This window comes from Danio rerio, chromosome 4 (genome assembly GCF_052040795.2).
Source record: "Danio rerio strain M-AB ecotype USA chromosome 4, GRCz13ab, whole genome shotgun sequence".
Taxonomy (NCBI): domain Eukaryota; kingdom Metazoa; phylum Chordata; class Actinopteri; order Cypriniformes; family Danionidae; genus Danio; species Danio rerio.
This window is the reverse complement of record NC_141024.2, coordinates 50,055,207-50,082,486: the sequence shown is the minus strand read 5'-3', so window position 1 is coordinate 50,082,486 and position 27,280 is coordinate 50,055,207. Positions and strand designations below refer to the sequence as shown.

The 27,280-nt window shown below is 47.4% G+C and overlaps 1 protein-coding gene, 7 non-coding genes and 2 pseudogenes across 8 annotated transcripts; 9 read left to right on the top strand and 1 right to left on the bottom strand.

The window, feature by feature from the left end:
* Nucleotides 1–1,084: 1,084 nt before the first annotated feature.
* LOC137494259 (U1 spliceosomal RNA) lies at nucleotides 1,085–1,248 on the top strand. The gene has a single exon (XR_015486246.1). It is a non-coding gene; the product is annotated as a U1 spliceosomal RNA (small nuclear RNA).
* A 1,392-nt stretch (nucleotides 1,249–2,640) lies between these two features.
* On the top strand, nucleotides 2,641–2,804 carry LOC137494258 (U1 spliceosomal RNA). Its single transcript, XR_015485395.1, has one exon. It is a non-coding gene; the product is annotated as a U1 spliceosomal RNA (small nuclear RNA).
* A 1,392-nt stretch (nucleotides 2,805–4,196) lies between these two features.
* On the top strand, nucleotides 4,197–4,360 carry LOC137494256 (U1 spliceosomal RNA). Its single transcript, XR_015486130.1, has one exon. It is a non-coding gene; the product is annotated as a U1 spliceosomal RNA (small nuclear RNA).
* Nucleotides 4,361–5,752: 1,392 nt separating this feature from the next.
* Nucleotides 5,753–5,916, top strand: LOC137494255 (U1 spliceosomal RNA). Its single transcript, XR_015486010.1, has one exon. It is a non-coding gene; the product is annotated as a U1 spliceosomal RNA (small nuclear RNA).
* Nucleotides 5,917–7,308: 1,392 nt separating this feature from the next.
* Nucleotides 7,309–7,455, top strand: LOC137494497 (U1 spliceosomal RNA; annotated as a pseudogene).
* A 285-nt stretch (nucleotides 7,456–7,740) lies between these two features.
* Nucleotides 7,741–14,147, bottom strand: LOC148682136 (uncharacterized). Its single transcript, XM_088649873.1, has 3 exons — nucleotides 11,265–14,147; nucleotides 10,816–11,178; nucleotides 7,741–10,655 (listed from the first exon to the last, which is right to left on the bottom strand). The coding sequence occupies exons 1-3, from the start codon at nucleotides 11,634–11,636 to the stop codon at nucleotides 10,461–10,463; spliced, it is 930 nt and encodes a 309-aa protein (XP_088505999.1). The 5' UTR covers nucleotides 11,637–14,147; the 3' UTR covers nucleotides 7,741–10,460.
* Nucleotides 14,148–15,729: 1,582 nt separating this feature from the next.
* LOC148682135 (U1 spliceosomal RNA) lies at nucleotides 15,730–15,893 on the top strand. Its single transcript, XR_015944362.1, has one exon. It is a non-coding gene; the product is annotated as a U1 spliceosomal RNA (small nuclear RNA).
* Nucleotides 15,894–17,285: 1,392 nt separating this feature from the next.
* Nucleotides 17,286–17,449, top strand: LOC137494393 (U1 spliceosomal RNA). The gene has a single exon (XR_015485841.1). It is a non-coding gene; the product is annotated as a U1 spliceosomal RNA (small nuclear RNA).
* Nucleotides 17,450–18,812: 1,363 nt separating this feature from the next.
* Nucleotides 18,813–18,977, top strand: LOC137494390 (U1 spliceosomal RNA). Its single transcript, XR_015485819.1, has one exon. It is a non-coding gene; the product is annotated as a U1 spliceosomal RNA (small nuclear RNA).
* A 1,389-nt stretch (nucleotides 18,978–20,366) lies between these two features.
* On the top strand, nucleotides 20,367–20,518 carry LOC137494489 (U1 spliceosomal RNA; annotated as a pseudogene).
* The last annotated feature ends 6,762 nt before the right edge of the window (nucleotides 20,519–27,280 follow it).

Below are 27,280 nucleotides of genomic sequence, written 5' to 3'. Positions count from 1 at the left end.
GCGCTCTCCCCTGAGCACAGTGGTTCAAGACAGAGTTCAGGCGGTAGCGTCGGGCCCGGCTGGAGCGGCGCTTCCCTCTCGTCCTTGGCCAAGCTACTGGCCGAAAACTACTCGAAAGGTCCCCCCTCAAAGCGGTTTGACCAGGTGAAGGAACACGCAAAGAGAGCCCCCGGTGGCTTTTGTCCGCCAAGCGAGTGTGCCCTGTGGAATGTCAGGATTTTATTTGCCGGCCTGCCGCTGTTACTGACGGAACGAATGCAGACCGTGTGAAAGGTCATCATTTTATCTGCCATTAAGTAAGCGAACGCTTCTGCTCGGATCAGAGGTAACTTTGTTTCAAGAACTGCAATCTTTTGCAGACGTCTGTGGCGTTTTGGGCAGAGGGACGGTTCTAAACCAATCTGAACCAGAGGCAATTTCGCAGCCAGCCGTCGGTGGTTTCCCGTCCCAGGAATGTAAGGTGCTTGCAGCGGGAGGTTGTTTCGTTAGCGCTTCCGCTTTCGTCAGTGAAGTTCTTTTGCGGAACGTTTGTAGATCCCGTCGTCTTCTTCAAGCTATGTCGTTTGAGCACTGTGCTGATAGGCTGACGTGAGAAAACAGGACACAAAACATACAAGGCAAGAGTGCAAAGCACGGAGCTCTAGGCTAAGGCGGTCCGAACCGCAGCAAAGCAGGAGGTCGACATGTCCAAATAGACCAAATCAGAAACTAAGCAGAGAAAAACGGCATCTGTAGAGAAAGAAAACAGATGGAGGAAAAGAAAGAAAGAACAGGAGGATCCCCTCCCCTCCCCCCATAGAGGGTCTGTTATCCCCAGATCGAGTGCGTCCGGTGGAATCCATGTGTTGGCAGCCCCAACTGATGACAAAACCCAAAGCAAGCATCTGGAGGAAGCTCAAACTCTTCATGCGTTGCCACAGTTACTAGCGAGTGGTTTGCAGGCACAGGCACGTCTGCTGCAAGTACAGCGCCGTCAGGAGACAGGGGTTGCTGGCCCATTCCCCATGCTCGGTGGCTGGGCATCACCGCCCTGGAGTACGGCCGATAGAAAACGGCGGCTGCCATTTGCGCCGCCCGGCAACTCATACTTACCTGGCAGGGGAGATACCATGATCAAGAAGGTGGTTCACCCAGGGCGAGGCTTGGCCATTGCACTCCGGCCACGCTGACCCCTGCGAATTCCCCAAATGTGGGAATCTCGACTGCATAATTTCTGGTAGTGGGGGACTGCGTTCGCGCTCTCCCCTGAGCACAGTGGTTCAAGACAGAGTTCAGGCGGTAGCGTCGGACCCGGCTGGAGCCAAGTGGTGCTCGCTGCAGAGCCATTTGAGGAGAGCTGAGCTCCAGCGAGGGGGAGCTTAAGCTTGAGCTCCACCTTTTTTGCACTTCTTCTACGAGTGATGTCACTGGGGGTAGGGTTAGGGGCGGGGTTGGTGTACGCATTAAAACAGCTTACAGGAGGAGGAGCGACAGCTCATGCTCCCCCTCGCTGGAGCTCAGCTCTCCTCAAATGGCTCTGCAGCGAGCACCCTCTCGCTGGAGCGGCGCTTCCCTCTCTTCCTCGTCCTTTGCCAAGCCTCTTTTGCTCCAGTAGAGCCGCGCGCGCGCCTGTGGAAGGCCTGCCCACCCGTCGCTAGAAGAGCCTGTTCTGACGCCGAAAGCTACTCGAAAGGTCCCCCCTCAAAGCGGTTTGACCAGGTGAAGGAACACGCAAAGAGAGCCCCCGGTGGCTTTTGTCCGCCAAGCTAGTGTGCCCTGTGGAATGTCAGAATTGTATTTTTACCGGCCTGCCGCTGTTACTGACGGAACGAATGCAGACCGTGTGAAAGGTCATCATTTTATCTGCCATTAAGTAAGCGAACGCTTCGGCTCGGATCAGAGGTAACTTTGTTTCAAGAACTGCAATCTTTTGCAGACGTCTGTGGCGTTTTGGGCAGAGGGACGGTTCTAAACCAATCTGAACCAGAGGCAATTTCGCAGCCAGCCGTCGGTGGTTTCCCGTCCCAGGAATGTAAGGTGCTTGCAGCGGGAGGTTGTTTCGTTAGCGCTTCCGCTTTCGTCAGTGAAGTTCTTTTGCGGAACGTTTGTAGATCCCGTCGTCTTCTTCAAGCTATGTCGTTTGAGCACTGTGCTGATAGGCTGACGTGAGAAAACAGGACACAAAACGTACAAGGCAAGAGTGCAAAGCACGGAGCTCTAGGCAAAGGCGGTCCGAACCGCAGCAAAGCAGGAGGTCGACATGTCCAAATAGACCAAATCAGAAACTAAGCAGAGAAAAACGGCATCTGTAGAGAAAGAAAACAGATGGAGGAAAAGAAAGAAAGAACAGGAGGATCCCCTCCCCTCCCCCCATAGAGGGTCTGTTATCCCCAGATCGAGTGCGTCCGGTGGAATCCATGTGTTGGCAGCCCCAACTGATGACAAAACCCAAAGCAAGCATCTGGAGGAAGCTCAAACTCTTCATGCGTTGCCACAGTTACTAGCGAGTGGTTTGCAGGCACAGGCACGTCTGCTGCAAGTACAGCGCCGTCAGGAGACAGGGGTTGCTGGCCCATTCCCCATGCTCGGTGGCTGGGCATCACCGCCCTGGAGTACGGCCGATAGAAAACGGCGGCTGCCATTTGCGCCGCCCGGCAACTCATACTTACCTGGCAGGGGAGATACCATGATCAAGAAGGTGGTTCACCCAGGGCGAGGCTTGGCCATTGCACTCCGGCCACGCTGACCCCTGCGAATTCCCCAAATGTGGGAATCTCGACTGCATAATTTCTGGCAGTGGGGGACTGCGTTCGCGCTCTCCCCTGAGCACAGTGGTTCAAGACAGAGTTCAGGCGGTAGCGTCGGACCCGGCTGGAGCCAAGTGGTGCTCGCTGCAGAGCCATTTGAGGAGAGCTGAGCTCCAGCGAGGGGGAGCTTAAGCTTGAGCTCCACCTTTTTTGCACTTCTTCTACGAGTGATGTCACTGGGGGTAGGGTTAGGGGCGGGGTTGGTGTACGCATTAAAACAGCTTACAGGAGGAGGAGCGACAGCTCATGCTCCCCCTCGCTGGAGCTCAGCTCTCCTCAAATGGCTCTGCAGCGAGCACCCTCTCGCTGGAGCGGCGCTTCCCTCTCTTCCTCGTCCTTTGCCAAGCCTCTTTTGCTCCAGTAGAGCCGCGCGCGCGCCTGTGGAAGGCCTGCCCACCCGTCGCTAGAAGAGCCTGTTCTGACGCCGAAAGCTACTCGAAAGGTCCCCCCTCAAAGCGGTTTGACCAGGTGAAGGAACACGCAAAGAGAGCCCCCGGTGGCTTTTGTCCGCCAAGCGAGTGTGCCCTGTGGAATGTCAGAATTGTATTTTTACCGGCCTGCCGCTGTTACTGACGGAACGAATGCAGACCGTGTGAAAGGTCATCATTTTATCTGCCATTAAGTAAGCGAACGCTTCGGCTCGGATCAGAGGTAACTTTGTTTCAAGAACTGCAATCTTTTGCAGACGTCTGTGGCGTTTTGGGCAGAGGGACGGTTCTAAACCAATCTGAACCAGAGGCAATTTCGCAGCCAGCCGTCGGTGGTTTCCCGTCCCAGGAATGTAAGGTGCTTGCAGCGGGAGGTTGTTTCGTTAGCGCTTCCGCTTTCGTCAGTGAAGTTCTTTTGCGGAACGTTTGTAGATCCCGTCGTCTTCTTCAAGCTATGTCGTTTGAGCACTGTGCTGATAGGCTGACGTGAGAAAACAGGACACAAAACGTACAAGGCAAGAGTGCAAAGCACGGAGCTCTAGGCTAAGGCGGTCCGAACCGCAGCAAAGCAGGAGGTCGACATGTCCAAATAGACCAAATCAGAAACTAAGCAGAGAAAAACGGCATCTGTAGAGAAAGAAAACAGATGGAGGAAAAGAAAGAAAGAACAGGAGGATCCCCTCCCCTCCCCCCATAGAGGGTCTGTTATCCCCAGATCGAGTGCGTCCGGTGGAATCCATGTGTTGGCAGCCCCAACTGATGACAAAACCCAAAGCAAGCATCTGGAGGAAGCTCAAACTCTTCATGCGTTGCCACAGTTACTAGCGAGTGGTTTGCAGGCACAGGCACGTCTGCTGCAAGTACAGCGCCGTCAGGAGACAGGGGTTGCTGGCCCATTCCCCATGCTCGGTGGCTGGGCATCACCGCCCTGGAGTACGGCCGATAGAAAACGGCGGCTGCCATTTGCGCCGCCCGGCAACTCATACTTACCTGGCAGGGGAGATACCATGATCAAGAAGGTGGTTCACCCAGGGCGAGGCTTGGCCATTGCACTCCGGCCACGCTGACCCCTGCGAATTCCCCAAATGTGGGAATCTCGACTGCATAATTTCTGGTAGTGGGGGACTGCGTTCGCGCTCTCCCCTGAGCACAGTGGTTCAAGACAGAGTTCAGGCGGTAGCGTCGGACCCGGCTGGAGCCAAGTGGTGCTCGCTGCAGAGCCATTTGAGGAGAGCTGAGCTCCAGCGAGGGGGAGCTTAAGCTTGAGCTCCACCTTTTTTGCACTTCTTCTACGAGTGATGTCACTGGGGGTAGGGTTAGGGGCGGGGTTGGTGTACGCATTAAAACAGCTTACAGGAGGAGGAGCGACAGCTCATGCTCCCCCTCGCTGGAGCTCAGCTCTCCTCAAATGGCTCTGCAGCGAGCACCCTCTCGCTGGAGCGGCGCTTCCCTCTCTTCCTCGTCCTTTGCCAAGCCTCTTTTGCTCCAGTAGAGCCGCGCGCGCGCCTGTGGAAGGCCTGCCCACCCGTCGCTAGAAGAGCCTGTTCTGACGCCGAAAGCTACTCGAAAGGTCCCCCCTCAAAGCGGTTTGACCAGGTGAAGGAACACGCAAAGAGAGCCCCCGGTGGCTTTTGTCCGCCAAGCGAGTGTGCCCTGTGGAATGTCAGAATTTTATTTTTACCGGCCTGCCGCTGTTACTGACGGAACGAATGCAGACCGTGTGAAAGGTCATCATTTTATCTGCCATTAAGTAAGCGAACGCTTCGGCTCGGATCAGAGGTAACTTTGTTTCAAGAACTGCAATCTTTTGCAGACGTCTGTGGCGTTTTGGGCAGAGGGACGGTTCTAAACCAATCTGAACCAGAGGCAATTTCGCAGCCAGCCGTCGGTGGTTTCCCGTCCCAGGAATGTAAGGTGCTTGCAGCGGGAGGTTGTTTCGTTAGCGCTTCCGCTTTCGTCAGTGAAGTTCTTTTGCGGAACGTTTGTAGATCCCGTCGTCTTCTTCAAGCTATGTCGTTTGAGCACTGTGCTGATAGGCTGACGTGAGAAAACAGGACACAAAACGTACAAGGCAAGAGTGCAAAGCACGGAGCTCTAGGCTAAGGCGGTCCGAACCGCAGCAAAGCAGGAGGTCGACATGTCCAAATAGACCAAATCAGAAACTAAGCAGAGAAAAACGGCATCTGTAGAGAAAGAAAACAGATGGAGGAAAAGAAAGAAAGAACAGGAGGATCCCCTCCCCTCCCCCCATAGCGGGTCTGTTATCCCCAGATCGAGTGCGTCCGGTGGAATCCATGTGTTGGCAGCCCCAACTGATGACAAAACCCAAAGCAAGCATCTGGAGGAAGCTCAAACTCTTCATGCGTTGCCACAGTTACTAGCGAGTGGTTTGCAGGCACAGGCACGTCTGCTGCAAGTACAGCGCCGTCAGGAGACAGGGGTTGCTGGCCCATTCCCCATGCTCGGTGGCTGGGCATCACCGCCCTGGAGTACGGCCGATAGAAAACGGCGGCTGCCATTTGCGCCGCCCGGCAACTCATACTTACCTGGCAGGGGAGATACCATGATCAAGAAGGTGGTTCACCCAGGGCGAGGCTTGGCCATTGCACTCCGGCCACGCTGACCCCTGCGAATTCCCCAAATGTGGGAATCTCGACTGCATAATTTCTGGTAGTGGGGGACTGCGTTCGCGCTCTCCCCTGAGCACAGTGGTTCAAGACAGAGTTCAGGCGGTAGCGTCGGACCCGGCTGGAGCCAAGTGGTGCTCGCTGCAGAGCCATTTGAGGAGAGCTGAGCTCCAGCGAGGGGGAGCTTAAGCTTGAGCTCCACCTTTTTTGCACTTCTTCTACGAGTGATGTCACTGGGGGTAGGGTTAGGGGCGGGGTTGGTGTACGCATTAAAACAGCTTACAGGAGGAGGAGCGACAGCTCATGCTCCCCCTCGCTGGAGCTCAGCTCTCCTCAAATGGCTCTGCAGCGAGCACCCTCTCGCTGGAGCGGCGCTTCCCTCTCTTCCTCGTCCTTTGCCAAGCCTCTTTTGCTCCAGTAGAGCCGCGCGCGCGCCTGTGGAAGGCCTGCCCACCCGTCGCTAGAAGAGCCTGTTCTGACGCCGAAAGCTACTCGAAAGGTCCCCCCTCAAAGCGGTTTGACCAGGTGAAGGAACACGCAAAGAGAGCCCCCGGTGGCTTTTGTCCGCCAAGCGAGTGTGCCCTGTGGAATGTCAGAATTGTATTTTTACCGGCCTGCCGCTGTTACTGACGGAACGAATGCAGACCGTGTGAAAGGTCATCATTTTATCTGCCATTAAGTAAGCGAACGCTTCGGCTCGGATCAGAGGTAACTTTGTTTCAAGAACTGCAATCTTTTGCAGACGTCTGTGGCGTTTTGGGCAGAGGGACGGTTCTAAACCAATCTGAACCAGAGGCAATTTCGCAGCCAGCCGTCGGTGGTTTCCCGTCCCAGGAATGTAAGGTGCTTGCAGCGGGAGGTTGTTTCGTTAGCGCTTCCGCTTTCGTCAGTGAAGTTCTTTTGCGGAACGTTTGTAGATCCCGTCGTCTTCTTCAAGCTATGTCGTTTGAGCACTGTGCTGATAGGCTGACGTGAGAAAACAGGACACAAAACGTACAAGGCAAGAGTGCAAAGCACGGAGCTCTAGGCTAAGGCGGTCCGAACCGCAGCAAAGCAGGAGGTCGACATGTCCAAATAGACCAAATCAGAAACTAAGCAGAGAAAAACGGCATCTGTAGAGAAAGAAAACAGATGGAGGAAAAGAAAGAAAGAACAGGAGGATCCCCTCCCCTCCCCCCATAGCGGGTCTGTTATCCCCAGATCGAGTGCGTCCGGTGGAATCCATGTGTTGGCAGCCCCAACTGATGACAAAACCCAAAGCAAGCATCTGGAGGAAGCTCAAACTCTTCATGCGTTGCCACAGTTACTAGCGAGTGGTTTGCAGGCACAGGCACGTCTGCTGCAAGTACAGCGCCGTCAGGAGACAGGGGTTGCTGGCCCATTCCCCATGCTCGGTGGCTGGGCATCACCGCCCTGGAGTACGGCCGATAGAAAACGGCGGCTGCCATTTGCGCCGCCCGGCAACTCATACTTACCTGGCAGGGGAGATACCATGATCAAGAAGGTGGTTCACCCAGGGCGAGGCTTGGCCATTGCACTCCGGCCACGCTGACCCCTGCGAACGGCGGTGGGACGTATGGTACACTGTTAAAAATTGTCCCGTTAAAAAACAGTAAAATACTGGCAGCTGCAGTTGCCAGCAATGTACTGTTATTTTACAGTATGTTGCTGTAAAAATACATGGACTACATTGATTTACACAATACTCAAGTGAACTCATTTTGCTCACTGAAAGCAACTGCCTCAACTTGGTCAACTGCTGAATGAGTTTATGAAGTAATGTGCTATATATGCTTAGAAGCATACTTATAATGATAACTTATTTTAGTTAATTAGAAAAGTTCGGTTTAACTCTAATGTCTTATTTTTCACAACAGCACACATACATGTAAATCTGGAATCACCAGAGAGATTCTGACTGCATCAGCAACTAAACAGCCGCTATCTTTAAATAGAGAAACATGCAGAATAACATCAGCAGTTCATTGTTCATCTTTAACTCATACACTGGCTCTACTCTCCTCCACAACGGTGACAGACAGAAGAAATTAGCTTCAGGTTTTACAGTAAAATACTGTTTTTTCCTTGATTTAACAGTAATCTACTGGCAGCTGTGGTTGCCAGCAATCTACTGTTTTTTTACAGTCGATTTCCGTAGTTTAAATTAACAGTATATTACTGTTAAAATACATTTTACACTGTGTTTTTACCTCTCACACCTTTAACCCTTTAAACCCCAGAGCATATACTTCAGTTTTAATTGAAGTTTCCACACTACTGAGTGTTCAAGAAACATGGAGCAAAGCTGAAGTGAATTAATTAATTAACTTACTAATTAAATGATAATTGAGGATTAACAATGAATAAATGAAGAAATACTGAAGGAAAAAAACAAGAACAGAACATACAAAACTTTAGTCACAGCTTTATAATGAAATAACCTGAAGAACAACAAATGATTAAATCATTGAAATGATCAGCGGATGATTAAACAACTCTACAAACATCATCACCAGCTACACTTATTACTTAATACATGTATTTTTGTATAACATCTACTAAAGTTCTTCTTGAGAAAAACTGAAAGTTTTACGTCACCATCATGGAGAACAGAGTTTACTTTAGTTGGGCTCTTAGCCCTGTCATTTTTAACATTTATATATCTTGGCTGCTGCAATTTTTAAAAACTTTGTTTAAAAAGCTCCTTTGTTGTGGCAAGCCAGCCAAAAACCTAAATTAGATCTGGTGATGTTCATGTTGCTATTAAATGGCAGAGTCTGTTCTCATTTAGTATAATGAAATTTACTGCTCCTATTCAATGTTAAATCTATAGTTTACATTATATGTCTATATATGGCAATGATTTCTGGAAGTTTTTAAGAATATCTTGGACAATAACACTGCTCTATGGTGTAAATCGCACTCAAACAGACATCAATAATCAGCATATGAACCTCAATAATGGTGACAACTAACAAAATTAACAGTTTAACTCACAAACAGGCAACTGAAAGTCTAAACATAAACAACAGCAGAATCAAACACAAATAAAGAAAACCGTTAGACCATTATACAACATTTATTTATACCGCAATGCATGCTGGGATATTTGTACAGTGCCACTCCCAGCATGCACTGCAGCATGAAACATTTGAGATGTTACCATTGTTGAGATACAAGGTCAGATTCATGAGGTCTGAGTGTGCAGTTGTCATAACTGAACTGTTTTTGTATGTTATTTCTTAACTGTTAAGTAATTACAGAGGTATCTTTTCTGTTTCCACTTCTCATTAATTAAATTAATACCTGCAGCTAAGCATAAAATTTATTGCATGAGGCCCTTCTTCCAGATTTATACCAAAACATTTATTAGAACTAATTTCAGACAAATAGATTTCTCTATTTATTGACTTCCCAACTTTAATGCTGTAGTACAAACGTTTTGTAAACTCTGTATTACAGCAGTTTAAAAGTCTTCTTAAATGAGTACAAGGGTGAAGAGCCCAACTAAATCAGCCCCTCACTCCATTACGGTGACACAAAAACCACCTTAATTTCTGTTGGATCTCAATGAGAATAGTATGGAAGTTAAATCAGTCAGTAATAAGTGTGTGTCTGCTGTTGTTTGTGGAGTTGTTTAATGATCCTCTGCTGAGACTGAAGCTGTTTTATTTTATTTGATTTTATTTAATGTTGTAACTCAAGTCACTGTTTGTGTTTCTTGTTTATTTTCTTCAGTAATTGTAATTATTAACAGCAGGTGTTCATCAGTGTCTGAATTCACTCATTAGTGTTCATTAAAACTGTCAGGTGAACTATATTAGTTAACTAGTGTATGAAATAGTGAACAAGGGCACAAAGCGTGATTTCAAACACAGACTTCAAAACATCGAATCTGAACTCTGTTAGCTCACAGTTTTCTGCAGTTGGTTACTTTCTCGAAAACAAAAATGTTACCCAGAAAGCACTGTTTTTAACAGAATATTACTGTTTTAGTGAAAAAACATTATTTTACTGTAGAATCTGACCGTTTTTTAACAGCAATTTTTTACAGTGTAAATGAACAGTGACAAAACCTGTCATTCTACTCTATATGTTTTTGTTAACCACTCAAGTGTCATGCAGGTGTTGGAACAACATAATTGTAAGTTAATGAAAAAAATATATAAATTTTTAACAATGTTCTATATTGCTGTATTTACCTTTTTAGTAGAGTCCATTTTCAGCACTGTGCCAAAAGTGGACAGAATCTGGCTTCTGTAGTCCTGCACATTTTCGGCCTCAGCGAGAAGGAAGGCGTGGCGAAGCAGGTGAGCAGAAGGCATCTCTCTTTGAGGAGGTGGAGCCTCAAACTGGTGTCTAAAGGCTGACACAATCGCTCCGGGTTTTACCAGGGTCATCAGGAGGGTTGTGTACAGGTCCTTTCTGTGGAGATAATCCTCCACGTGGTTTTCCTGAACCTGCCGCCACACTTTTATCATTGTGTTCCCTTCGGTGCGATCCCGCAGAAGCCGGATCACACTCTTGTCTACACCACGCCTATAAAGTGTGATAATCAGTGTGTGATAAAACAGATGCTATTGTGGTAAATGTTAAATATATGCCACCTGTCAGTTTACTTACCTGTGTGTTAAAATCGCAGGGAACATGGCTTGGTGAGCCTCACTGAGCTGACAAAGGATTTCAGGATGCCATGCCAACCAACGACCCACCTTGGCACCAGCACCTTTTCTGCCTTCCTTTGTGCATGGCCCACAGCACAGGACCTCAGTCAGCATCGTGTACCAGTTGGCTACATCACAGATGTAACGAACCTGTAACATGATAAACCATTGTGTAATTTGAACTGTGTATGAATTTACATTTGTTGAAAATTGTCATTTAAAAAAGTACAATATGTTGCACTAATTGCAACTAAATATGATGCAGTGCACTAATTGCTGTAAAAATCATACAAAATGTAAACAGACAAACCTTGGTGTGGTATCCTGACTTGTAGAGGTGCACCTTGTTTCCACTACCCACACAGTCTTTACCACGGGGACACTTCAGTGAATATCTCCACACCCCAACTGGTCTCCAGACAAAGATGCGGCCCCGAAAGAACAGGTTTGGAGATGGCACAGTCCCGCTGACGTAGCCTGGAGGTTCAGGGGGGTAAAACCACATTCTGTCCGACTTCATTACCCGCCTTCTCTTCAGCACACCTGTACTGTCCTGGTAGACCTGAATGTTGGTGAAGAGCCCTCTTTCTGTGTCATCCTTCACCCACGAGAGGTCAGCTGGTGAAATGCCATTAGGGTTTTCCCACAAGCGCACCCAACCCTCAAGTTCAACCTGCAATACATGTGAACAAAGATTATCTTACTGCTTTAATAACAATTCACTTTTCATTTGTGCACTTAACATGAATATTTACTTACAGAAGAGTCACTCATGGCTGAGGACACTGGCTCCTTGTGTTTGGTGGTGGAGGACGTGGAGGCGGACATGGAAGCAGTGGCAGACATGGCGGTGGCATACTTGGAAGCGGTAGCTGATGTGAAAGTAGATGTTGAAGCCGTAGCAGTGTTGGCAGCCATGGCAAAGGTGAAAACTGTAGCAGTGGCAGCCGTGTAAGAGGTGGAGGCCGTAGCAGTGGTGGCAGCCATGTAAGAGGTGGAGGCCGTAGCAGTGGTGGCAGCCGTAGCAGAGGTGAAAGCCATGGAGGTGGTGGCAGCCAGGGCAGAGGTGAGAGCCATGGAGGTGGTGGCAGCCATGGCAGAGGTAAAGGCCATGGAGGTGGTGGCAGCCATAGCAGAGGTTAAAGCCGTAGCGGTGGTGGAAGCTGTAGCAGAAGTGAAAGCCGTGGCGGTGGTGGCAGCCTTGGCAGAGGTAGAAGCAGATGCTGATGTTGATGTGGTTCTTGATGATGGCACTTTTGACCTTGACCATGAAGGAACATCAGCTGTACATTTTAAATTCTATGTAAAAAAAAAAAAAAAAAAACATTAAAATGTCAATTTAATCCAAAATGTTGTACGTACAAATAAAAATAAGAAGTGACATAACGTTTTATGCTTTGTATTTCATAAGACTTACCTGGTCCTTTTTGTCATATATGTATTTTCTAAACCGCTTCATCTGCACACTGCTGATGTGTGTAACAGGAGTGTGCAGCCAGCGGGTGACAGAGTTATGTGCCCTGAGGATTAGGTCTTTCTGATTGCTGCTAAAATCTTGAGGCCTGTCCATCAAGGCAGCACGCTGGCTGTACAGCTCCCACATCTCCTGAAATGTGTAGTGTTCAAACCCTTTCTGCCCGTAGATGCCACGGTGGACGTTAGCTTCCAGGGTTACTGACAGCTGAGGGAAGCTCTCTGCATATTCTGCCAAGCAGTCCTTTATCCAGCCATTGTGGATCTTTTTGGGTTGCGTGGCCAGTTCCTCCCTGTGCTTATCGATCACACTGCAAACACATTTGAACAATTGCACAGCAAATAAATAGCAAAATAAACTAGACTGAAAACATCTGTATAAATATAGACATTATATATAATATAAAGTTAACTATATTATCTAATTTTAGTAGTTCTTAAATTTATAAAACACAAAATGGCATGTGCTTACAACTTCATGTAGCCCACATCATTTTCTGCCAGCCAGTGGAATGGGGCGTTGGCATACTGGCCAAAAGGTAGCACCAGCTTTCCCAAACACTGCTGCCGTGATGGAGCCAAAGTTCCTTCAGCTCGAAGGAGCCTTTCTGCATGATTAAATGCAGCATGTTCGTTCAGGAGCTGTGCCGGTGGGAGAGCAAAGCTAAGCTTTCTCTCCCTGTACAAACGGGCCTCCTTTGACGCCTGTAAAATGGCTTGCTGACGGTCCAGAGGAGCAGATGGATTTACAATCCGGAGTGTCGGCAATGCCATCTCGGAGGTCTCTGGAAAAAAACACATATATTGGATGGGTTTTAAGCCTTATGAATGATATCATGCAGTCATAAATATATTTAGAAATTTATGCTAACACATTATTAACATTATTAAACATAAATGCATGCTTTAAACAATATAATGCTTGACTTGAATGATATAATGTTGTAATCTCAAGCTAAAAGGCATCAAAGTGAACATGAATGGTTGATTACATCAAAACATGAATGGTTAATTAATGTAAGCACATGTCTTAATGTTTACATAAATATTTAATGGAATAAATGACTACAAGGTGGTATCGCTTTTTTTTAATGCTGTCTGTCATGTTTATAAATGTTTTCAGAGATATAAATGTGCCCATTTATGTGCTGATCGTTGCAGTTAGGATGATTTCACATTATTGCAACATAATAATAATATAATAAAATGATATAATGCTGTAATTACTAGCTAAATGCTATAAAGATTTATTAACATAGACGGAGCTCACATGTTAATGTTTACATAGGTATTTATTACTAAAAATCACAGGGCTGAATAAGCTTTTTAAAAATGCTGCCTATCATGTTTATAAACATTTTTAGTGGTTCAAAGGTGTTTATGTATGTGCTCTCATTAAAGATATGACTATTTCCCATTATAAAAACATTAATAACATTAAACATTTGAATAGAACGTTATAATCACCAGCTAAAGGCCATGAATAGTATATTTAGGTATACTTGTCTTGACTTTTACATGAATATTTACTGTTATATTTGATTTACATAAATGCATACATCGATATCAGCTTTTGTTAAATGTTTTGTCATGTTTACAGTATCAGTGACGATGAATCAAGCGTTTTCATATATTCGTTGTGTTTATAAATATTGTGTTAAACGTAAATTCACTTTTAGACAGCATACAAAAGCATATTGTGTCCGAGACATTGTTGTTTTGTCATTTATGTTTGTTTTTGTCAATCGGGGACATGATGAACGTTACGGTGGAACAGGATAAACAGTACGTCGCACCGAATGTCTAAATACACGTTAAAACACCGGTTTACTGTACATACTGTAACTTGTCACGATCCGAAAATTAATCTTTATCAATCAACAACAATACTGCGTCGCAATAGAACACCAATTGCAAGTTTTTCAAGCTTGATAAACACAATTAGACTGTTTACAACAGCAAAATTAATCTTTATGTCTGCTTAGTCAATGATTTGAGTAGTAAAATCAACAGATGTGGACTCACCTTCAAAGCAACGCCGTTGTATGCTGGTTGTAGGTTATTTAAGCTGAAGAAATCCAGTGTTTATGCATTTACATTTGTTTAAAACAGAAAAAGCAACAAACTAAAGTTTGAATCCTTTGATTGCGGCGAGAAGAGCGAAAGGATGACGCCCCCTTGCAGCGATTGGACGGCTGGATTCACAATCCGCTGTTTTCATTGGTCGCAGACAGTAGACAATATCTACGGTCACCGTACACATTGCACGACTGTAGAAAGAACCTCTGCGAACTCCCCAAATGTGGGTATCTCGACTGCATAATTTCTGGTAGTGGGGGACTGCGTTCGCGCTCTCCCCTGAGCACAGTGGTTCAAGACAGAGCTCAGGCGGTAGTGTCGGACCCGGCTGGAGCCAAGTGGTGCTCGCTGCAGAGCCATTTGAGGAGAGCTGAGCTCCAGCGATGGGGAGCTTAAGCTTGAGCTCCACTTTTTTTGCACTTCTTCTACGAGTGATGTCACTGGGGGTAGGGATAGGGGTGGGGTTGGTGTACGCATTAAAACAGCTTACAGGAGGAGGAGCGACAGCTCATGCTCCCCCTCGCTGGAGCTCAGCTCTCCTCGAATGGCTCTGCAGCGAGCACCCCCTCGCTGGAGCGGCGCTTCCCTCTCTTCCTCGTCCTCTGCCAAGCCTCTTTTGCTCCAGTAGAGCCGCGCGCGCCTGTGGAAGGCCTGCCCACCCGTCGCTAGAAGAGTCTGTTCTGACGCCGAAAACTACTCGAAAGGTCCCCCCTCAAAGCGGTTTGACCAGGTGAAGGAACACGCAAAGAGAGCCCCCGGTGGCTTTTGTCCGCCAAGCGAGTGTGCCCTGTGGAATGTCAGAATTTTATTTTTACCGGCCTGCCGCTGTTACTGACGGAACGAATGCAGACCGTGTGAAAGGTCATCATTTTATCTGCCATTAAGTAAGCGAACGCTTCTGCTCGGATCAGAGGTAACTTTGTTTCAAGAACTGCAATCTTTTGCAGACGTCTGTGGCCTTTTGGGCAGAGGGACGGTTCTAAACCAATCTGAACCAGAGGCAATTTCGCAGCCAGCCGTCGGTGGTTTCCCGTCCCAGGAATGTAAGGTGCTTGCAGCGGGAGGTTGTTTCGTTAGCGCTTCCGCTTTCGTCAGTGAAGTTCTTTTGCGGAACGTTTGTAGATCCCGTTGTCTTCTTCAAGCTATGTCGTTTGAGCACTGTGCTGATAGGCTGACGTGAGAAAACAGGACACAAAACATACAAGGCAAGAGTGCAAAGCACGGAGCTCTAGGCAAAGGCGGTCCGAACCGCAGCAAAGCAGGAGGTCGACATGTCCAAATAGACCAAATCAGAAACTAAGCAGAGAAAAACGGCATCTGTAGAGAAAGAAAACAGATGGAGGAAAAGAAAGAAAGAACAGGAGGATCCCCTCCCCTCCCCCCATAGAGGGTCTGTTATCCCCAGATCGAGTGCGTCCGGTGGAATCCATGTGTTGGCAGCCCCAACTGATGACAAAACACAAAGCAAGCATCTGGAGGAAGCTCAAACTCTTCATGCGTTGCCACAGTTACTAGCGAGTGGTTTGCAGGCACAGGCACGTCTGCTGCAAGTACAGCGCCGTCAGGAGACAGGGGTTGCTGGCCCATTCCCCATGCTCGGTGGCTGGGCATCACCGCCCTGGAGTACGGCCGATAGAAAACGGCGGCTGCCATTTGCGCCGCCCGGCAAGTCATACTTACTTGGCAGGGGAGATACCATGATCAAGAAGGTGGTTCACTCAGGGCAAGGCTTGGCCATTGCACTCCGGCCACGCTGACCCCTGCGAATTCCCCAAATGTGGGAATCTCGACTGCACAGTTTCTGGTAGTGGGGGACTGCGTTCGCGCTCTCCCCTGAGCACAGTGGTTCAAGACAGAGCTCAGGCGGTAGCGTCGGACCCGGCTGGAGCCAAGTGGTGCTCGCTGCAGAGCCATTTGAGGAGAGCTGAGCTCCAGCGAGGGGGAGCTTAAGCTTGAGCTCCACCTTTTTTTTGCACTACTTCTACGAGTGATGTCACTGGGGGTAGGGTTAGGGGTGGGGTTGGTGTACGCATTAAAACAGCTTACAGGAGGAGGAGCGACAGCTCATGCTCCCCCTCGCTGGAGCTCAGCTCTCCTCGAATGGCTCTGCAGCGAGCACCCCCACGCTGGAGTGGCGCTTCCCTCTCTTCCTCGTCCTCTGCCAAGCCTCTTTTGCTCCAGTAGAGCCGCGCGCGCCTGTGGAAGGCCTGCCCACCCGTCGCTAGAAGAGTCTGTTCTGACGCCGAAAACTACTCGAAAGGTCCCCCCTCAAAGCGGTTTGACCAGGTGAAGGAACACGCAAAGAGAGCCCCCGGTGGCTTTTGTCCGCCAAGCGAGTGTGCCCTGTGGAATGTCAGAATTTTATTTTTACCGGCCTGCCGCTGTTACAGACGGAACGAATGCAGACCGTGTGAAAGGTCATCATTTTATCTGCCATTAAGTAAGCGAACGCTTCTGCTCGGATCAGAGGTAACTTTGTTTCAAGAACTGCAATCTTTTGCAGACGTCTGTGGCCTTTTGGGCAGAGGGACGGTTCTAAACCAATCTGAACCAGAGGCAATTTCGCAGCCAGCCGTCGGTGGTTTCCCGTCCCAGGAATGTAAGGTGCTTGCAGCGGGAGGTTGTTTCGTTAGCGCTTCCGCTTTCGTCAGTGAAGTTCTTTTGCGGAACGTTTGTAGATCCCGTCGTCTTCTTCAAGCTATGTCGTTTGAGCACTGTGCTGATAGGCTGACGTGAGAAAACAGGACACAAAACATACAAGGCAAGAGTGCAAAGCACGGAGCTCTAGGCAAAGGCGGTCCGAACCGCAGCAAAGCAGGAGGTCGACATGTCCAAATAGACCAAATCAGAAACTAAGCAGAGAAAAACGGCATCTGTAGAGAAAGAAAACAGATGGAGGAAAAGAAAGAAAGAACAGGAGGATCCCCTCCCCTCCCCCCATAGAGGGTCTGTTATCCCCAGATCGAGTGCGTCCGGTGGAATCCATGTGTTGGCAGCCCCAACTGATGACAAAACACAAAGCAAGCATCTGGAGGAAGCTCAAACTCTTCATGCGTTGCCACAGTTACTAGCGAGTGGTTTGCAGGCACAGGCACGTCTGCTGCAAGTACAGCGCCGTCAGGAGACAGGGGTTGCTGGCCCATTCCCCATGCTCGGTGGCTGGGCATCACCGCCCTGGAGTACGGCCGATAGAAAACGGCGGCTGCCATTTGCGCCGCCCGGCAACTCATACTTACTTGGCAGGGGAGATACCGTGATCAAGAAGGTGGTTCACCCAGGGCGAGGCTTGGCCATTGCACTCCGGCCACGCTGACCCCTGCGAATTCCCCAAATGTGGGAATCTCGACTGCATAATTTCTGGTAGTGGGGGACTGCGTTCGCGCTCTCCCCTGAGCACAGTGGTTCAAGACAGAGCTCAGGCGGTAGCGTCGGACCTGGCTGGAGCCAAGTGGTGCTCGCTGCAGAGCCATTTGAGGAGAGCTGAGCTCCACCTTCTTTTGCACTTCTTCTACGAGTGATGTCACTGGGGGTAGGGTTAGGGGTGGGGTTGGTGTACGCATTAAAACAGCTTACAGGAGGAGGAGCGACAGCTCATGCTCCCCCTCGCTGGAGCTCAGCTCTCCTCGAATGGCTCTGCAGCGAGCACCCCCTCGCTGGAGCGGCGCTTCCCTCTCTTCCTCGTCCTCTGCCAAGCCTCTTTTGCTCCAGTAGAGCCGCGCGCGCCTGTGGAAGGCATGCCCACCCGTCGCTAGAAGAGTCTGTTCTGACGCCGAAAACTACTCGAAAGGTCCCCCCTCAAAGCGGTTTGACCAGGTGAAGGAACACGCAAAGAGAGCCCCCGGTGGCTTTTGTCCGCCAAGCGAGTGTGCCCTGTGGAATGTCAGAATTTTATTTTTACCGGCCTGCCGCTGTTACTGACGGAACGAATGCAGACCGTGTGAAAGGTCATCATTTTATCTGCCATTAAGTAAGCGAACGCTTCTGCTCGGATCAGAGGTAACTTTGTTTCAAGAACTGCAATCTTTTGCAGACGTCTGTGGCCTTTTGGGCAGAGGGACGGTTCTAAACCAATCTGAACCACAGGCAATTTCGCAGCCAGCCGTCGGTGGTTTCCCGTCCCAGGAATGTAAGGTGCTTGCAGCGGGAGGTTGTTTCGTTAGCGCTTCCGCTTTCGTCAGTGAAGTTCTTTTGCGGAACGTTTGTAGATCCCCTCGTCTTCTTCAAGCTATGTCGTTTGAGCACTGTGCTGATAGGCTGACGTGAGAAAACAGGACACAAAACATACAAGGCAAGAGTGCAAAGCACGGAGCTCTAGGCAAAGGCGGTCCGAACCTCAGCAAAGCAGGAGGTCGACATGTCCAAATAGACCAAATCAGAAACTAAGCAGAGAAAAACGGCATCTGTAGAGAAAGAAAACAGATGGAGGAAAAGAAAGAAAGAACAGGAGGATCCCCTCCCCTCCCCCCATAGAGGGTCTGTTATCCCCAGGTCGAGTGCGTCCGGTGGAATCCATGTGTTGGCAGCCCCAACTGATGACAAAACACAAAGCAAGCATCTGGAGGAAGCTCAAACTCTTCATGCGTTGCCACAGTTACTAGCGAGTGGTTTGCAGGCACAGGCACGTCTGCTGCAAGTACAGCGCCGTCAGGAGACAGGGGTTGCTGGCCCATTCCCCATGCTCGGTGGCTGGGCATCACCGCCCTGGAGTACGGCCGATAGAAAACGGCGGCTGCCATTTGCGCCGCCCGGCAACTCATACTTACCTGGCAGGGGAGATACCATGATCAAGAAGGTGGTTCACCCAGGGCGAGGCTTGGCCATTGCACTCCGGCCACGCTGACCCCTGCGAATTTCCCCAAATGTGGGAATCTCGACTGCATAATTTCTGGTAGTGGGGGACTGCGTTCGCGCTCTCCCCTGAGCACAGTGGTTCAAGACAGAGCTCAGGCGGTAGCGTCGGACCCGGCTGGAGCCAAGTGGTGCTCGCTGCAGAGCCATTTGAGGAGAGCTGAGCTCCAGCGAGGGGGAGCTTAAGCTTGAGCTCCACCTTTTTTGCACTTCTTCTACGAGTGATGTCACTGGGGGTAGGGTTAGGGGTGGGGTTGGTGTACGCATTAAAACAGCTTACAGGAGGAGGAGCGACAGCTCATGCTCCCCCTCGCTGGAGCTCAGCTCTCCTCGAATGGCTCTGCAGCGAGCACCCCCTCGCTGGAGCGGCGCTTCCCTCTCTTCCTCGTCCTCTGCCAAGCCTCTTTTGCTCCAGTAGAGCCGCGCGCGCCTGTGGAAGGCCTGCCCACCCGTCGCTAGAAGAGTCTGTTCTGACGCCGAAAACTACTCGAAGGTCCCCCCTCAAAGCGGTTTGACCAGGTGAAGGAACACGCAAAGAGAGCCCCCGGTGGCTTTTGTCCGCCAAGCGAGTGTGCCCTGTGGAATGTCAGAATTTTATTTTTACCGGCCTGCCGCTGTTACTGACGGAACGAATGCAGACCGTGTGAAAGGTCATCATTTTATCTGCCATTAAGTAAGCGAACGCTTCTGCTCGGATCAGAGGTAACTTTGTTTCAAGAACTGCAATCTTTTGCAGACGTCTGTGGCCTTTTGGGCAGAGGGACGGTTCTAAACCAATCTGAACCAGAGGCAATTTCGCAGCCAGCCGTCGGTGGTTTCCCGTCCCAGGAATGTAAGGTGCTTGCAGCGGGAGGTTGTTTCGTTAGCGCTTCCGCTTTCGTCAGTGAAGTTCTTTTGCGGAACGTTTGTAGATCCCCTCGTCTTCTTCAAGCTATGTCGTTTGAGCACTGTGCTGATAGGCTGACGTGAGAAAACAGGACACAAAACATACAAGGCAAGAGTGCAAAGCACGGAGCTCTAGGCAAAGGCGGTCCGAACCGCAGCAAAGCAGGAGGTCGACATGTCCAAATAGACCAAATCAGAAACTAAGCAGAGAAAAACGGCATCTGTAGAGAAAGAAAACAGATGGAGGAAAAGAAAGAAAGAACAGGAGGATCCCCTCCCCTCCCCCCATAGAGGGTCTGTTATCCCCAGGTCGAGTGCGTCCGGTGGAATCCATGTGTTGGCAGCCCCAACTGATGACAAAACACAAAGCAAGCATCTGGAGGAAGCTCAAACTCTTCATGCGTTGCCACAGTTACTAGCGAGTGGTTTGCAGGCACAGGCACGTCTGCTGCAAGTACAGCGCCGTCAGGAGACAGGGGTTGCTGGCCCATTCCCCATGCTCGGTGGCTGGGCATCACCGCCCTGGAGTACGGCCGATAGAAAACGGCGGCTGCCATTTGCGCCGCCCGGCAACTCATACTTACCTGGCAGGGGAGATACCATGATCAAGAAGGTGGTTCACCCAGGGCGAGGCTTGGCCATTGCACTCCGGCCACGCTGACCCCTGCGAATGGCGATCGACCTGTACGGCGTGCAAATTTCATTTTAGATCTGTAGGCAATTACAGCACCTGATTGGTTGATTGAGTTTCAGCAAACCATGAATGAACTGCTTTTGCGAGTGAACAACCCCCATGGTGATGTCATCAAAACAAATAGTAGTAACTGTCAGGACACGTTGCATATGCTGTGGTGCTTTTGAAATTAAAGCAAACAACCCTAACTGTGCATAAAAGTGAACCATGAAATGATCATTTAATAAGTTTGTTATTAAAATTTAAGTTGCTTTTTAAATTAAATTACTTTTTATGGTTCACTCAAAATCCCCATAAACCTCAACAAATGGAATATATAAATTAATATATGTAATATCAGTTCTATAAATAAAATATTCATATGTAATAGTAGTAATTAAAGGTCAAACTTTTTTATAAATGCATAATGTTTAGTAGAATTATTCTTAAATATTAAAAAAAATATTTGTTTGTATAACAAAAAATGGAAATATTTAGCATCTGTTCTATTATATTATACAGATATACCATCATATTTCTAATAGCAGTAATATAATTACATAAAATGAATAATAATCCCTTACTTTGTTACTGGGTAAGTATTTTAATTATAGTAACTAACTACTTTGTAACAAATTACGACAGTTCTATTTTGAGAGTGTAATGGCATAGGATATTTGAATAATGTACTGTTTTTGTATTTGTGTGTTGCAGGTGGAGCTTGATGTTGGAATGTGGTTTAAGGATGAATCCACTGGCATCCCATCTGACGGCAACAGGATAAGCTGTCATCGACTCCAGAGCTGGACTTGGAAAAACACAGAGGAGCAATAGACTTTTCAGAGCGCCTGTACCAGAGGTTACTATTAAAATCTACTGCATATTATTGTCATAGACTCAGATAATGATTCTAAATTAAATTCAAAATCAGAAGATTTAGTCAATTTTTAAAAACCAATGAAGTCCTTCCAACACATACAAAAAAAAACACGAGATTGTATTTTATTATCCAAATTTATTAAAAGTGCAAAAGAAAAGTTCTAAACATATTGTTAGACCTGCCTGACATAAAAAAATGTATACTATAGATATACTTTGTACATAATAAAAAACACATTACTATTACAATCATTAGTTTTAATATTACTGATAGCAGTTATAGATATAAGAATATATTTGTATACATAAAAAAATACTGCCAGGTCAAGCATTTAGATATAAAAAAAATAAAAATAAAAAATTAAATCCTCTTAAAAAAAAAACTAAGCTAACAATTAAAGTATATAAAGCAACATTAGTTATCACAAAGTAATAATTAAAGTACTTTAAATAACATAATTTTATATTTTTTATTACTAAAATTTTATAATAAATAAATAATTAAATAAAATAATTATATTAAAGTACTTTAAATAACATTATGATAATATATACTTAATAAACATAAATAAATACATAAATAAATAAATAAATAAATAAATAAATAAATAAAAACAAGAAAACAATTAAAGAAATACTGTAAACTGTAAAACAATAAACTGTTAATATAACATACATTTCTGGAACAAAACAGTGTTACAACAATCAACAAATTAGTGTAAAACATTGTAAACTTAAACAGTCAAATGTTAATATAAAATTTGTTTCTACAACAATCAACAAATTAGTGCAAACTGTAAAAAAAAAAAAAAGCTTAACTTTTGTAAATTAACAATAAGTTACAATCTACAAATTAGTATAAAACGATGTATACTCTGAAACAGTCAACTGTTAATATTGCGAACATTTGTGCAACAATAAGTGTAAAAAACAGTCAACAAATTAGTGCAAACCGTAAAAACCTGTAAACTTTTAAAAAATCAACTGTTATTATAACATACATTTTTGCATCAATACCAGTGTTACAACAATCAACAGATTAGTGTAAAACACTGTAAACTTTCAAACAACCAACTGTTATTATAACATATCCATTTTTGCAACAATAATACTGTTACAAGTCAAGAACTATGAACCGCAACATGGATAGAGGTCCAGTTAGACAGACTCGGAGGCCTGAGACTGAGAGCCCAAGAGAACGTCCACAGCCCTTTTAAAGTCTTCAAAACAGTCAAACGTCTGCCCAGCAAGGTTTGTGGACGTGGAGGCTTTGGAGCTCTCACAGTAGCTCTTCTTTCTGTATTTCTTGTGGCCTTGAGTTGGTTGGCCACACAGAGCACAGATGTAAACCTTCACTGAGGTTGGATGTCCAGAGCCACTGAGTTCTGCCTTTTTCCTCTTGTAGACTGTTGATCTTGAGGGCAACATTAGCGGAGTGGATGCCTGCGGCAAGGAAACAGCGGGAGGTGCAGTCAGCGGAGTGTGTGTGTGCCGGAGTCCTGCGGGCATCGAATGGGCCGGCGCAGGAACTGGTTGAGCAAGAGCAGAGGGAGGGACAGGTAAGATTTGCGGGAACCTTTGCTTCAACTTTCGGGTGCCGGCCAGAGAAGTGGTGATGGGATACTGCACTGCAGGCCGGCTGGTATGGGGTCTTTCCTCTGGAAGCTCCTCAGCGGGGGGCTGGCTGGTGCTGGAGACGCTCTGGTGACGACGGAGGACAGACAGACCCTGGTCGGTGACGTTTGTGGCTGACAGTGCCTCCTGCCTCCTGATGAACTCGCTCACGCACTTTGAATTTATTTTCAGGATGGGAATCCCGAGTTTGCTGAGCTGATCATCGTCCACCGTCACTCTCTGCTGCACACGCTGGTACAGTTTAGTGATCTGCTGTTTCAGCGGTGACCCTTTAGCTTTTCCTCCAACACCAGGATGAAGCCACAGCTGTTTGACCAGGCAGTACATCAGCCGGTTCTTTCTGGAGTCCACCAAGTGTGCGGCTGAGTACCGCTTGCTGAACTTGAGCTTCTGCACCAGGGACGCCTCAGTCGGATCTCCACTGGTGCGGCCAAACAGAGCATTGCCCCAGCGTGCAGAGTAGAGGCTGTCGAATTGTTGGATGCTGCGGTCATGGAGGTCAAGCTTGTTCCAGGCGCTGATGACCTTTTGCCTGGTCGACTCATTTAAGGCAAGTTTTCCTTCCTCCAGGGCGATCTCAACAAGGACTTTACACAGATCCTCTACGTGCTGGTACCCAGGCAGATGATTGGGACCGCACACGTCCTCCATACAGGGGTCAAATTCAGCAGTCACTGCCTGATCGGTGAGGCACAGACGGTTCCTCAGAGGAGTCAGGCTGTCCCTCTCGCGGTCTGAGGAGTAGCCCACATCATCACCTTTCTCCTGCGGCTCTTCCTCTTCCCCAGCAGGAACATCTTCGTCCTCATCCTCATCTGCCTGAAGTGTCTCTCTAGTCTGAGCGTAATGATCAGGAGCACTGAAGGGCTCTGAGGAATGGGAAAACAGGTACTCCAGACCAATGCGCTCATCACCAGCAGGAACCGGAGGCCTGTAGTTTGCCTCCTCCACCTCCCCAAATAGCTCCTGGCACCTTTAGTTTAGGCGATGGACCAGAGGAGACATGTACACCATATGTTTCCTCCCTTTCCGCCCTTGGACGCTGGCTGACTCCCTGTTAGAGTTCCAGCGTGCGATGCCAGCCAGCAGAGAGACTTGAAACGGGATGGCAGCACAGTGGGGTCCAGGGATCATGTCAGGCAGAAAGGAATGAAAGCCCTCCAGACTGTTGCTTCCTCTCACCGTACTGTACCGCGCAAGACGAACACCGTTACGGGTCACATACTTGGTGATGGTGTACATGTTCCTCCCTGGTGGATCCTGGATGCATTCAAGGTGCTTCTTCTGGTTCTCCCGGACGTCGTCGGTGGCTGAAGAGTCCTTAAACAGATGCACCTGGTTCTCATCCATCCCTGCGGCTCCCTTTAGGAGATCAATGGTGCACTGCACGCACGCACATGTTTCCTGTGCACCAACTGTGATCCTCCTGACGTAATGGCTGAGGTCATATTTACTGACACGCAGCTCGATGATCTGGCTGTCAGTCAGGGAGGCATAGTTGGTTGGGTGACCGGCACGTATCGCCTGTACCGGAAGAGCCATGTCGTCTTTGTTGTAGGCAAAGACGGCAGCAGAGAGGGCAGACTTGAACAGGGCATACTTTGGATGATGATCTGTCCGTAGGGCTGCATCGAATCGATGGATCCAATGAAAGCCGTACCAGCATGCCCCTGTCCGTCCAGTCACTGAAGAGCTGCTCAACCGAGGACACGGCGTGGACGCGACAGCAGCCACGATCCACATACATGAGCTCGGGCGGTGCCTCGTCAGCTCTCCTGTACCTCTCCATGAGGCCTTCAGCCATCGGCCTCATCTTCTCCAATGACTCCTCACAGGTGAGAACAGATATGAGGATCTGCCCGTGCTCGTTGGCCACATTGGTACACCACTCTGCAGTGCCTTTTCCATCGCCGGAGAGTTTCTTGCAGATCTGATAACAAATACAACACAAACAGATTTAAACATTTTTGTATTTTGTATTTTTTTTTCTGCACCAGACCAAGAAAGCAATAGTCACTAATATTCAGAAATGAATTAATAATGTGTTTTTGCATTGCAGCTCATTAGATTTCGGATGCAGAGCATGCAAGAGGAAACCTGAAGTGAAGAAAACGACACACAAAGAGGTAGGTAAGTATGATTAATAATCTGGTGCGTGTGATGGTGACAAATTTTAAAGCACTAGTAACCCATATTAGATATTAATTTATTGATAATTATTTATTATTAAACAATTAATAATACTTTACTTATCAATTGTCATTTATAATTAATGATTAAAATGTCCCATGATGCAAAAGTGGACAATAATATTTTAAGGATAAAATCTCTCTGATAAAGGATTTCCTGAAAGAATAACAGTAAAAAGGTTTAGCAATACGTTTACAAACTGACTTTTTTTCCATTGTGTTAAATTTACCTTCTTGGTGGAGTCGTACTTCAGGACTTGCCCAAATGTGGACATAATCTGAGTACGGTAGTCCTCGATGTTATCTGCCTCTGAGATAAGGAACGCCTTTCTCATCAGTCTGGCAGATGGCGGCTCTCTCCGTGCTGGTGGTCGCTGGAACTGCTGGCACAAACTCCCTAAAAGCAGAGAAAACAGACACTTTGCTGCTTAATCTTTGAATAAATGCTCAAAAGGATAGGAATTTAAAAATAATAATTCTGTCATCATTTGCTGATCCTTTTAATGATTTTAAACCATTATGGGTTTCTTTTAAACACTAAACAAGATATTTAGAAAAATGTCAGAAACCTGTAACCATTGACTTCCATTGTAAAAAAACAAACAAACAAATACTTTGGAAGTCAATAGTTACAGGATTTCAGCTTTCTTCAGAATATCTTCTTTTGTGTTTAACAAAAGAGAGAATCTCATAAAGGTTTAAAACTACTCATTTCTGGGTGAACTATCCCTTAAAGAAAACAATTAACTCTGACTTACGAGTGATCTTCCCAGGTTTGTTGTACTGGCTGAGAAGAGTGGTGTACAAGTCCTTTCTCTGTAGATAGCCCTCGCAGTGGCTCTCCTGCACCTGTCTCCAAACCTTCACCATGGTGTTTCCCTCAGTGTGACCCTCATCAGGCGGATCACCTGCTTGTCCACGCCACGCCTAGAATCATAGGAGCAAGACAATCATTAGAGGATGGTGAATCTTAACTCTTTTTAAGACTCTGCATAATTTCACAATGATTTGTATTCTGCTAGAGACTCACCGTAGCGTCAAGACAGCAGGAAACACCGCTCTGTGAGCTGAACTGAGCTGATTAAGGATGCACTGATCCCATGACAGGAAACGACCAATAGTATGCTCTTCTGACTCCTTTGCAGCCTTTCTACAGGCGTTGCATGCCAGGACCTCAGTCAGCATGGAGTACCAGCCAGACATGTGGCAGATCTGTCTTACCGTGGATGAATACCCACAATGGTAGAGAAAAGCCTTCTGATTGGTGCGTGCTGGGCAATCAGACCTTGGGCACCGAAGACTGTAACGCCACACACCGACTGGTCTCCAGAAAAAAACGGAGCTGTGAAAAAAGGAGTCTGCTGAGGGGACTTTTCCTTCCACCACTCCAGGAAATTCTGGAGGGTGAAACCACATCCGGTCATCCTTCAGGACTTTCCTCCACTTTCTGTTTCCATGTTTGTCTTTATAAGACATGGCCCTCTGAAAGAGTCCCCTTTCAGCATCCTCCTTAAGCCACAGTATGTCTGCACTGGGCAGCCCATGAAGACCAGACTCCCACATCTTGTGCCAACCCTCAAATGACACCTGGTAATTAGAATAACCGAGACAAAACTGTTAAAATCAATTAAAGTTTTAGTATTAAAGTATTAATTTTTCTTATCTTCACAGAGTTCTTTGACAGTTACCTCAGAATATGCTGGGTCACTGTGTGTTGACCCACCAGATGACCTTCTAGGTTGAACATCAGAAGCTGACACAGAAGCTGATGCAGGAGCTGAAGAAGAACCCAAGGCAGAAACTGACGAGGCTGATGCAGGAGCCGATGAAGAAGAAAAGGCAGGAACTGATGAGGCTGATGCAGGAGCCGATGAAGAAGAAAAGACAGGAACTAATGAGGCTGATGCAGGAGCCTCCAATAAATAAGTTGACGCAGGAGCCTTCAACAAAGTAAGTATAATAGGTAAAACCTTTTTCATTGACATATTCATACTTTTTGCACAGTCTCCCCATCTATGCTCACAAAACTGTATTCAGGAGTATATACACCACCTAATTGTGATGTACAAACGATGAACTTACAGCAGACAGTGGAGAGTCTGAGTGGGGCTTCT

Coding starts and splice junctions, on each gene's coding strand:
- LOC148682136 (XM_088649873.1), bottom strand. CDS start 11,636: ATGGCTGCCACCACCTCCATGGCCTTTACCTCTGCCATGGCTGCCACC. Junction 11,179..11,264: donor CAGCCATGAGTGACTCTTCT/GTAAGTAAATAT, acceptor CATGTATTGCAG/GTTGAACTTGAGGGTTGGGT. Junction 10,656..10,815: donor AGTCAGGATACCACACCAAG/GTTTGTCTGTTT, acceptor ATCATGTTACAG/GTTCGTTACATCTGTGATGT.